Source organism: Mytilus edulis, chromosome 3 (genome assembly GCF_963676685.1).
Source record: "Mytilus edulis chromosome 3, xbMytEdul2.2, whole genome shotgun sequence".
In the NCBI taxonomy this organism is placed as follows: Eukaryota; Metazoa; Mollusca; class Bivalvia; order Mytilida; family Mytilidae; genus Mytilus; species Mytilus edulis.
Genome location: NC_092346.1, coordinates 45013561 through 45025937, shown reverse-complemented (window position 1 = coordinate 45025937; position 12377 = coordinate 45013561). Strand labels below are relative to the sequence as shown.

At 29.7% G+C, this 12377-nt stretch overlaps 1 protein-coding gene across 2 annotated transcripts in view; it reads right to left on the bottom strand.

Moving 5' to 3' along the window:
- Window positions 1–1569: 1569 nt before the first annotated feature.
- Window positions 1570–12377, bottom strand: part of LOC139514286 (ribonuclease Oy-like) — a 15208-nt gene continuing 4400 nt past the window's right edge. For both annotated transcript variants that reach the window (XM_071303301.1, XM_071303302.1), the window contains exons 2-11: window positions 12101–12248; window positions 11439–11500; window positions 10751–10826; window positions 10312–10367; window positions 8081–8150; window positions 5486–5553; window positions 4883–4996; window positions 3766–3814; window positions 3359–3430; window positions 1570–2094 (exon numbers count right to left, since the gene is read on the bottom strand). In XM_071303301.1, the coding sequence (XP_071159402.1) occupies window positions 1876–2094; window positions 3359–3430; window positions 3766–3814; window positions 4883–4996; window positions 5486–5553; window positions 8081–8150; window positions 10312–10367; window positions 10751–10826; window positions 11439–11491 (777 nt within the window). In that variant the 5' untranslated portion in view covers window positions 11492–11500; window positions 12101–12248 and the 3' untranslated portion in view covers window positions 1570–1875. The remainder of the gene's footprint in view (window positions 2095–3358; window positions 3431–3765; window positions 3815–4882; window positions 4997–5485; window positions 5554–8080; window positions 8151–10311; window positions 10368–10750; window positions 10827–11438; window positions 11501–12100; window positions 12249–12377) is intronic.

Sequence of the window (12377 nt, the reverse complement as noted above, 5' to 3'; positions counted from 1 at the left end):
CTACAACAGAATAATGAATTTTATCAAATTGGTATGCTTTAATATATCTTATTAACTTAAAACACTTCCAAATTCTAGTATATTCGTGTTATTTTAGCCCTCACTCTCGCTCTGGCAGAAAATTATCACGAATATAATGCCTACCCATGTTAAAACTACAATAAAGACTTATAAGTATAGCTTGCATCAATTATTTCTTAAATCATGGTAACTTGAAAACAGCACCATGAATCTTGTATGTATGGGAAACAAAATACAAACAGCTACAATGCATAATGAAATTGGCAACAGGCTATGTCTCCTTGTTAGTATATTTGTTGGCCTGTTCAACCTAAAACAAGAGATATGTAATAATAGGACCAGAAAGACAACAGAAAATGCATCATGGTATTTATGTCTGCCCAGGCAAAGAGCTAGTAAAATTCCTCAAAACTTTTCTATGCAGAGCAGGTTCAAATTGTTCTTTATAAAAATGGTTTACAAACAAATGGAAGTTTTTAACGACCTTTACTAGCTATACATCTTGCACGGTCGGTTTATGGTTTATGACCTTTAAAATATATAAAAATAAGGAGTTTGCTATTTCTTTTTGATAGCTACAGACTCTATGACATTTATCTCCTTGTTTTTGTCTTTAAAGGATCCATCAAAATATACAGACGATTCACCATGTAATCTGATTGAAAGAGGTTTTTTTTACCAACAATCCAGTGGCAAATACTTCATTATTATTCAAGATGGTCAAAATAGTTTAAACAGCATTGCAATATGACATTAGATCAGTTGGTCAGACAAACAACACAATTAGCCTAAATTTTATCATAACTTATCAATGGCATAGGAAACAGACCTTTTTTTATTATTAAAGTTTTTTAGATAATGGACATAATTTCGAAATTGTGTAGTTTATTTTCAGAGAGGAAAGATATTTCCATTTTTAAATACCAAAAGATCAGTTACCAATACAAACTTGTCAAGAGTTGCTCTTTTATTTTTTTAAAATACATACTAGAACACACCTTGGGTCCATGGCAGAATTAAAGTTTCAGCCTGGATGTTCGTATTGACAATTGAAAAAGTCATGCTTACTAAAAGTTTTTTCTGTTTCAAATTCTTTCTGTTTGAATCCGTCTTGGTTTTCTAACTACAACCAGAAACTTCCTGTAGATATGTTTTTTTAAGCCAATGATTGAAATTTAAAAAAAAAGTATTAATCCCTGCATAATGACAAAGTTCAGGTTTGATTATAACTTGTGCATATAACAAATCCCATATGCAACGTTTTGGTGGTGTGCCTTACAGAGGCAGAACATAGAGATATATAAGGTAACAGGTAACATGTACAATTGGTATTGGTATCAGATTTGACCTGGAACTTGTTAATTATTGGAAATTTTAATTATGTGGAAAACAAAAGGACCTGGAATGGTGTAGCTTTTAATCAACACCATTGTCCTTCATGAGTTATATATAAAGTTGAATTCTTTGCTTCATCCTTCTTTATGTCATGCCAGCTAACAAGTTGGAAATTTTAGTAGTTTCAATGTATTTCACAGACAAAAACAAATGTTTACTATATTTTTTTCATTTAATGAAAATTCAATTGAATTACAAAAATATATAATATGAGTGGAAAAAAGACCTGAGTCAGTTCATGAAGAGAATTATGACTAGCTTTTAGCACATAATATCAATTTTATAAATTATCAGTGAGAAAATCACTTAACAATATATACAAACGAGATCAAATGTCTCTGAAGACTAGTGAATTAAATGCCCAAATATGTAGCTGAAATATCAAATAATGGTAAACAATCAAAACACCCGCAACAAAGTTTAATGCATAAAAAGTCTGATGAAAACAGTTTTCATTTGTTATCCAATGATATCCCTGCTCTGAGGAATAGGTGGATACAGGAAACCGTCATGGGGACAGTTGCTGTTGTATTTACTTGACCCGCTTGACCCATTGGATTCATTTGGGTTGTAATGATGGTGATGACGAACATATCTTTTGGATTGGTCACAGCTGATCGGTTTGAAGGTCTTTGACAGGCAGATCTCAACCTCATATACTAAGTGCTTCCTAGTTTTCTGTAATACGATAAAATATAACAAAGGTTTAGTTTTTACTTGTATTCTTAGTACTATTAAATATCTGTTGTTTTCATATTTCAAAATTTGTGTGAGCTCAGAGGTTAGCAATATTCTAATAAATGCAATTTCGGAAAATTATTGAGTAGAAACTAATCTTTTTGAAAAGTTTAATCAATATTTATAGTTATTTTCAAAATAATCATTTATTGAATGGATTCTGAAAGAATCGTTTCCTGAAATGAAACTGAAATGAAGACAATACATGTGTTTATATTTGATTCATATTTGGTCAAATTTTCAATCAAGGAAGAATTTGGCAGGTGGTGTCATTAGACAATAGACAAAACTGTATTTTTAAACCTCAGACACATAGAACTTTCATGAAAGTATTAATCATTTCCCCAATAAATAGAAAGTGAAACCTTTTTATAAACATTCTTTAAGGTAGCACAATACAAAGATTTTTTCACTCCCAATCAGACAACTTTAAACTGATGTAATGCATTTCATCCTTCTTTATATTATATAAATGAGGTACCAAAAGAAAGAAGAAAGATTAATCTTTCTAATTGTGATAATTTCATTATGGCATAATTATTACATAATTAATTATTATGTAATTAGTTACTATATTGTGATGTCCACACTTGAATGAATTAGCGTCTTTGTTCTTCATAGTATCCTAAAATATTTTATAGATTCTTGTACAACACAGCTTGACCTCCAAAACGTGTCTTAGATTTCCAAAAACATCAATAGAAATTGTTTTATACCCAATTGAATTTAGTGGTCTCTTATGAATCGATACTGCAAACTTCATTGAAGATTTATGAGAGAATTAAATAAAATAGGAAAAATCTGAGACACAGTTTTGGAGGTCAAACTGTGTTGTGCAAGAATCTATAAAATATTTTGGGATGCTATGAATAACAAAGAAGCTAAATTCATTCAAATCAAGTATGGACATCACAATATGGCAACTAATTACATAACAATTAATTATGTAATAATTATGTCATAATGAAATTATCACAATTTGAAAGATTAATCCTTCTTCTTTCTTTTGGTACCTCATTTATAAAATTTAAAGAAAGATGAGTGGAATTTTCTTATATGCAATGGAATGTTATGTGAAATTTTGTCTGTAGTACTAAACTTTACTCATACTATTTTTTTTGGTACTTGCAACAAAGATAAATTCTGCTCAACTAATAGGGGAAAATCAATGGTGGTATTACACCTAACAGAAAATGTCTAATACCTGATCATAAGCACATTCTATCCTTGGTACAACTCCAATCTGGTCCTGAATGGCTGTTTCTAGCTGACTGACCTATAAATATTAACATCAAACTTGTAAATAAGGAGCAATGTTGATCACATTATGAAGCAAATGTAGATTACATGTCAGCCCGTTAACTATACAAGCTATCTTGACCTGGGCCATTGGCATATTATTGAAAAACTCTAGCAAAAAAGCCTCCCCCCCTCCTCACCAGAAAGAAAATGTGTCCTTTTAAAGCACTTTTTTTTGAAATAATGATGATGAATAGCTTATTTTAAAAGATCTTCTATCATGATTTGGCAAAAAGAATGTTCTTCTACCACACTAATAAGAAAACTGGTGAACTGTTATACTCAGGCTATTAAAGATAACTTTTTACTCACATTATAAACTTTTGTGTCACTTGGCATTATATTCTTATTGTTCAATAATCTGAAAAAGATAATATATTTATTAACAACTGAATCTGAACCTGATAAATAACATATTTATTAACAACTGAATCTGAAATATGTATAATTTGAGCTTGTCCCAAGTCAGGAGCCTCTGGCCTTTGTTAGTCTTGTACTATTTTAATTTTAGCTTCTTGTGTACAATTTGGAAATTAGTATGGCGTTCATTATCACTGAACTAGTATATATTTGTTTAGGGGCCAGTTGAAGGACGCCTCCGGCTGCGGGAATTTCTCGCTACATTGAAGACCTGTTGGTGACCTTCTGCTGTTGTTTTTTTCTATGGTCGGGTTGTTGTCTCTTTGGCACATTCCCCATTTCCATTCTCAATTTTATATGTTTTTGGTATACTCTTTAAGGCCAAGCATAATCCTATGTCAAGCAATTCAAGGTAAAATTCTTTCTTTTGAAGGATAGGTAGGAAAAAACTACAATATTTCAAAATTTTTGCATTGATTTTTATAGTTTCTCTATTTTCTTTGTAGGTTTGTTTCTTGTTGTTTTCTGATAAGCTTCCATCTGACAAAAGTGTGCAATTACATAAATAAGAAGTAGTTGTAACAGTGCCAATGAGACTACTCTCCATCCAAGCGACAATTAGTAAAAGTAAACCAATGTAGGTCAAAGTACTGCCTCCAACACAAAGCCTTGGCTCACACCGAATAGCAAGCTATAAAGGGTTGCACAATGATTAGTGTAAAACAGGAAAACCAATCAGCTATTTTTAATCATTTTTTATACTTTGTGTTGTTGGGTTGCTGTCTCGCTGACATTAAACCCAAATACTGTGGATTCATTTATTTTCGTGGGTACCAATTTTCGTGGATTAAGGAAAACTTGCATAATCATGGATATATAAATTCGTGGTTTTGACAAAGTTTGCATAAATTCTTTTAGAAAATATGTATTTCGTTGAACATTTAAATTCGTGGTTCCCCTGTACCCACGAAATTCACGAAAATTAGTATCCAACGAATATTAAGGAATCCATAGTATACCTTTTTCGTAACTAGAACTACAACTGCATAATTCTAAAACTAAAACTCACATGGTAGCATCTAGTCCTTTCATTACATCTAGAGCTTTTCTGAAGTACAAATATTCAGTGGCTGTAGCTGGTAAATCCATAGCACAAGTTCCATGTTTTGTCCATTCATGCTCCCTACAAAATGGAATGCTTAGAGTTATTTCCCTTTTTGAATGGATCATAATGTTTTAATGCATATTATATATAGTTTGCCCACTACAAACAAATACAAATAATCAACGTCTATTCAAATACTTTGTCTTTAAATTCTGACAGTAAAGTTTGTGGTCAACACTTTTCAATCACAACCATTTCTGACACTATGAAAATGTGAATAAATCAATAAATTATTATCAAATAAAAAATTTCAAATTTCATTCATAAATGAATTATATGTCAATCTTTTTTATCATTTTTTGTTTTGTGTTCCGAAATGTTCTAAACTAGGAAACTTTTCCTGTGTAACCAAGCCAGTTTCTATTTACTTCACAAAAATAAGAAGGAGATGTGGCATAAAAGAATTGAATTGACTTCATGTATATCAATTGCCCTTCTGGGCAGGTTCTTACTAATAAAAAAATGTTTAAACAAAATCAGTCAAAAAAGTTTATAATGCATTCTCACCAGAAACTGGTATCACTAGTATCAGCATACATATTAGCCCAAAACTTGCTCAACTCTGATGTTATATTCTGAAATCAAAATATGTTTTCTAGTAAAATGTTATAAAATTCCTTGCTTAGCTAATTTTCACAGAGTGCTATAATATATATATAATCAGGTTTTGTTGTACATAATCACATTGTGTTATATGTAATCACATTGTGGTATATGTATAATTACATTGTGCTATACATAATCACATTGTGGTATAAAAATTCATAATTTCTTTCAAAAATGTAATCCAAATTTGTTCTTCAATTACAGTGAGTTGCTTATAGGTGTTACTGTAAAACTTTACCTATAGCCCAACCTGTTTTTAAAACTGACAACACAATAGGGACATTTAAATTGACCAGTTGGTATTGTTAGATTTAAATCTACCTTGATGCTACCTGTAAAGATTTTTATTCACCTAACCCAAAGTTTCAGCATGCTTTTTTCCTGAACTTTTTCTTACCTAGGATTATTCTATTAAAAATTGATAGGGAAGAAAATAGTTTTGGTTTTCATTGTTTTAAATCCCTGATATATATAATTTATCTATTTTTTACCTAAAATTCTAAATCAGTAAAAGATTAAATTAAATATGTATTAATATGGTTGAAAATTAAACTGTTTTTACACACTAAATGCTTCTTTAAAATTCTAACCCTTATATATAGTATTGTCCAGCTGCCAGTGAAACAAGAAATAGCTGTTCAGGTGTTTACAGTTTAAATTTTCAGATGGATATGTTGTTCATTTCTTCACATGTCCCTTCAAGATTCTCTTTTTGGATTATTATTTGCAATGTTTGAAATCTTTTGGTGTCATTGTGCATACAATATTGGATTTATTTTATTTGAATTCACTTCTTAGATTTTTTATAGCAATTTTGCTTCTTAAAATGTGATGTGCTTTTTTCAAGATTTTATTGTCATGAAGGACATCAAGGAGGAAATAATTCATTCAAACTGTTTTGTGTGGCTTACATATGATGTTGTACATGTGTAAAATTCGAAAATCAGTTTGGAGTATACCTTGCTGTGTTTTTTCTTTGAAATCTATTATAATATTAGTGGGACTTTTGTGCATAAAATGCTGTGTTTGCTCAAGGAAATTCAAATTTTCATACGATGGGATTTAGTTATGTTAAAGATTAAAAAATTTCAAAACTGGAATTCAAGTAGGAGATATAGTGTGAGTTCATCCAACATGTTTCTGTGGCTTTAAATGTGATTTTAAAAACATTCATTATTAATTTGGGATTTATTACAAACTTAAGATGATTTACCATTTAAATGGGATCTTGGAAATGAAATAAAATGTTGAATTAATGCAGTGAATATAGTCTAATCTAGTGATAAAGTGAAAAATGAAAGTAAAATATTCTAAAATATTCCTAACGTTGGGAAATGTTTTAAGTGAATGTGAAATTGGAAATAGTCATTATAAAATTTTGGATCAAATATTGTTTGATTTGGAAATTTATAATAGGAAATGAAATAAAATGTTTACTGTGGATATAGAAAAATCAAGTGATATATAGTAAAAATATAAATAAAATATTACAAAATATTTGTAAAGTGAGGATAACTATTTGGAATATAGTAATGGAAATGATAAAAAAAAATTACAAGATTCTGAATTATGTATAGATTCTGCACCTGTTAAATTAGGATGTATATCATGGGAAGTTAATCAGAATTTATACTATGGATTTAGAAAAAAATCTAGTGAAGTAGTGAAAAATAAATAAAATTGGGAATTATTTAAAAACTTTGGAATTGTGGATGAGATGTCAAATATCAGTGTAAAAAAATAAATGAAATTGTTTATTCAAATATGATTTTGATGTTTCATAAAGTGAGTGAAATATTACGACTGGATTATTTAGGGTATTAAACACTGCTAGTAGTGGCTATGCAAACATTAAGATGAAATGTAGTGCATTTTAGGCCATATAATATATATATATGATATAGCCATGCTTGTTTGGCTTGATAACTCCTAAATATTTTGAATGACAGTAAAATAAAAATCTCTCAATAGAATATTCCTAGGTAAGAAAAAGTTCAGGAAAAAAGCATGCTGAAACTTTGGGTTAGGTGAATAAAATTTTTTACAGGTAGCATCAAGGTAGATTTAAATCTAACAATACCAACTGGTCAATTTAAATGTCCCTATTGTATTGTCAATTTTAAAAACAGGTTGAGCTATAGGTAAAGTTTTACAGTAACACCTATAAGCAACTCACTGTAATAGAATTTTCTATTTAGCAAGAAAAAAGTTTCAACTAAGAATGACTGGTCTTAGATTTTATAACTTATAAGTCAGAGAAAAAAACTTTCACTTTGCAGTGCTGTGGATTCATTTATTTTGGTGGATACATTATTTTGTAGATTGAGGAAAACTTACACTTTTGTGGAAATCTAATTTCAATGTTTTGACAAAGTCTACAAACATTCCTTTAGAAAATTTGTTTTCCAATGAACATTTAAATTTGTGGTTCCACTGTATCCAAGAAATCCTATAAAATTAGTATCTCAAGAATATTTATGATTCCACAGTATTTACCTTAATGACATTAGCATCAAAAGGCACTTGTCTGCATTCTGTTGGACCTTCTGTTCCATACTTTGTAGGCCTAAAATTAAATGAAAAAGGATGATTATTTTAGAATTACCCACTTAGAAAAAGTTAAAATTTTGAGTAGCTGTATGTGCAAAATAAATCAGGAAACAGTATTATACATGTATAATACAGATAGAATATTCAAAGTGATCAAAGGTTAACACTGTGTTAGAGATTTTTAATCTCAATTGTTGCCTCTATACAACCTCTTCTCGTCAACTTTAAGCAATAAACTTTCTCCAATTAATTCTGTTTAAAATATGTTGATGTGATTAACTTTTTTTAAGGTTAAACTTTTGCTCACACTTTAATTCAATTTTACAATTTTAAAACATGTTTCTGAGATTATTTTGACACTGTTTGGTATTTCAAAAATCAGCAAGCCAATTTGATATAACAAGTATATGCAATTTAATGTAATTATGAAGGATTACAAATTTATTTTAGTGTGCACAAAATGGTATTGCAAATATCAAGTTATCAAACTTTTCATTCCACATTTTTTTTAATGTAAAGCATTTTTTTTTTTATATATATGCTTATATTATTAATTTGTATATTTCAACTAATTTGATTGGTTCAGGGATAGTCACATGTTAAACTATATTTTCAAAGGTAGAGAGAAAACGGCGGATAGCAAAAAGTATATTGCACAGCAAAATGCATATTGCACGTTTATTTTTAGAATATCTTAAAACTGATATACCAGACCTGCCAACTATCCCGATTTTCGCGGTATCATCCCGATTTTTATCCCTCAACCCGAATCCCGATATCGGGATCGTAAAACTAGTCAAAATCCCGATTTTCAGCAAGTCTACCCGAAAAAATTATTGTTTACCGATTTTTCAGTTTTTCTGATCAATTTTAAAAAATCTATAATTTTACCTGGGGACATATTATGACAAGTTAACAACCCTACGCTAATCAACAGTCACAACAGGTGTCATAATTAGTGGTTGTATGTAATCAGATTACCTAATGGGTCGCAACAGTCCTAAAAATTAATTTGTATGGATACACAAATTTGGTCAAACAGCCTTTCAATTTTAATCAATTTATCATACAAGCAAAATTTGCAACATTTGCCGTAGTTCCACAACAAAATCATAATTAATTGAAAGATGAGAACTGTAATGAACTCTCAAGAAAACATCGTTTATCTGGAAATCCGTTTAATTTTTGAAACCAGACGTCGTGTGTCTGTTGATTTAAAATCGACGCCATTTTGTATTCACTTCTACTGTGTTACTGTATAAGCCTCCGCCGGTAAGAGCACCTCTGAATACAAAGAAAGATAACTCAAATTGTATCCATTTTCTCATTGATACTGATAAGACCATAAGTAAGACTAAATCAAAATCTGTCTTCATCCTTCAAACGTTAGGACATGTAGTTTTAGGTCTTTTGAGTCAAGGTTCATAGATAAGAAGGTCTTTGGAGGGGGGAAAAAGGGGGGGGGGGGGTCTCTACTTTGAATCCTTTATTTTTAATGCCATTTTTCTCTATTCTTCAGTTATTTTGTCAATTTTATAATTTAATAGTACAAGAATCATGCAAATAAAAGAAATCAAGGCCTACAAGCTCATCATTAGTATACCAAAAGAAAAAAGGAGAGAACTTAGACTATTTTATGAGTAAAAAACAATGCACACAGAAAAGTCGCTAAAAATGTAACTCTTTAAAATCTGGTCGCGCGCTAAATCCCCCATGGAGATTTTCAAAAGTTGGCAGGTCTGATATACTTTGTGATGTCATGTAATGAATTTCATGATATTGTTAAAAGTTCTATCATTTTTTTTTTTTTTTTTTATCTATGATCAATTATTTGAAGAAAAAAATCTTCAAATTCATAAGATGTAAAAATAAAAAAGGTAAATGAAATAACAACTAATATGTTGTTATTGTCTAGGTGACAATATGATATCTTTAAAATTCCAACAAAATCAAATAACGATTTTGATATAAATATGGTTGGAAATTAATAATATAACAATTATAGCCTATTTATGAGGTCAATACAGGATATATCGACCCAAAGAAGTATATCCTTGTATCGACATCATACAAAGGCTATAATTGTATATAATTCAGTCTAACAGAATATAAATGCAGTAAGTTGCTAGCAGACCTTGTAGTAAAATATTGATATGAAAGTATATAATGAAACTAACCAGAGTCCATGTATAGACCAAGTAGATACTCCATCAGGTATTACACACTTATGGTGCTGTAAACAATAAAAGTATACAATATTGTACATTAATAATAATGGTAAGATGATTTTCTGATACAGATTCTTTTCTTAATAATGTCATTTTTAAATTCTAAATTTGTAATGCATTTCTTTCAAACAATAAATGCAAATATAAAACCCACCTGCACTTTCTCACTAACATTTTAGCAGTTTGATTGAATACTTTTGGGAGAAATTATATCAAAGTTATAGAATCCTCCTTAAGCTCTAACTCAAAGTATGGACAATCTTATAGATTTATGACAGTGGTATACTACGGTTGCCTTTATTTGTGTTAGATAAGAGAAACATTATCAGTCAAAGGATTAATTTCTTTCCTTGTGTTCCCAGTTTGTTAATGCATATATTGTTCATACCTCTTGCTCTCCCTGAACACACACAGTGGTAGGCCATTCTTGAGTAAATGTAAAAATGTCCCAATCTGCCGACTGACTGCAAAGTAGATTTAAAAGCTATTCTATGGTTACAATGCAAGCTTTCTGCCTTATTCTACTAATGGAATTAAAGATGTGCTCTTAAACATTTGTCATTTCAGGGTCTTTTATAGCTGACTATGTGATATGGGTTTTACTCATTGTTGAAGGCAGTTTGGTGTCCTAAAGTTACTAATTTCTATGCCATCTGGTCTATGGTGGAGATTTGCCTCATTTGCAATTATATCACATCTTCTTATTTTTATATTTCCTTCAATCTTATAGCACTAATTATAATTGTAAGTTCAGAAATGTTTGCACTGTTGGTTTTTTTTTGCGAAAATGGCAACAAGACAAGCTTCACAGAAATTTCCATACTTAATCATGCATTTATGTTCATATTTCTTAAATCATAAATAATGAATGCAAGCAAAACATTTCAAAATTTACAGAAACATTTGAAAGTGCAAAATTCATTCAGTCAATAAAATGTTGGGGCTTATATAGAAGGAAGTTTTATAGTCTACATGTATATGTTTCCCTTTCCATTGTTATGAATGTGATTTTAAATAAATCAATAAATCAAAATAACATAGATTGCTAGATATTTCTTTAGTATAAATGGGTGTACCTGAGTGTAAAGCAAAGAGCAAAGAGGAAAAGTGTCTTCATGGCTGGAAACATCAAGTCAACCTACAGTAAAAAAATAATTATAATATACTAAATAAAATACTATTTCAAGTGTTGTTCATGCATTGTCATGTCTATAAAACTTCTAGTAATTGAATACAATATAAATAACATAGTCCTATGAAGTCATAAAAACTTTCGAGTCTGTTTTTTGTACTCATACTCCAAAATCAACCAATCAAAATGCTGGATTTCATGCTTCGAGCATGATTTTTGTGCTCCTAGCACTAAGTAAATTTGCTCCTTTTTGTATTTTGCCATAATATTGTATGTTAGTTTTCAACTTATGACTATCCCTTTGGTATAGCAGGTCTGAATGTCTGAGAAAACACATGTAGAAACTTTAGTGGTGTCCAGTGTTTTAAAAGATCTTCTTCCTGTCTTTTAAATCTTAATCAACTTAAGTCTAGAAAAAGTGTGAATAAATTTAACTTAGGTCAACAAGATCTTCAAACAACATTAAATAGTCTCATACACATAGAATTATTAAGAATTAAAAAACAACTACCCGGTAATAAATAATTTCCAATAATTATTAAATTATAACAAGGAATTTTCCTGCAAATAAATAACTGAAGCAAATTAAAGAATTGAATAACTTACAATTGATGAAAATGTGAAAACCTGTGTCCACTCCTGTTTCAGTCTACTTTGGAAATGAAAATATTTACAATTTTCTGGCCTTCTTATAAACTACAGTAAAATCTATCAAATCTTCAGGCTCTCCTAACCCTTTGAAATTCAAGTTGAACTGAAATATAAAACAAACAAAAGACTCAAAGAATTTACTAAAGATACAATGAAACTTTTAAATCCTATTTCTATTTCAAAGAAAATATACATTTAAAATCAATACTTTTTAAAAATCATTTTGTAATCA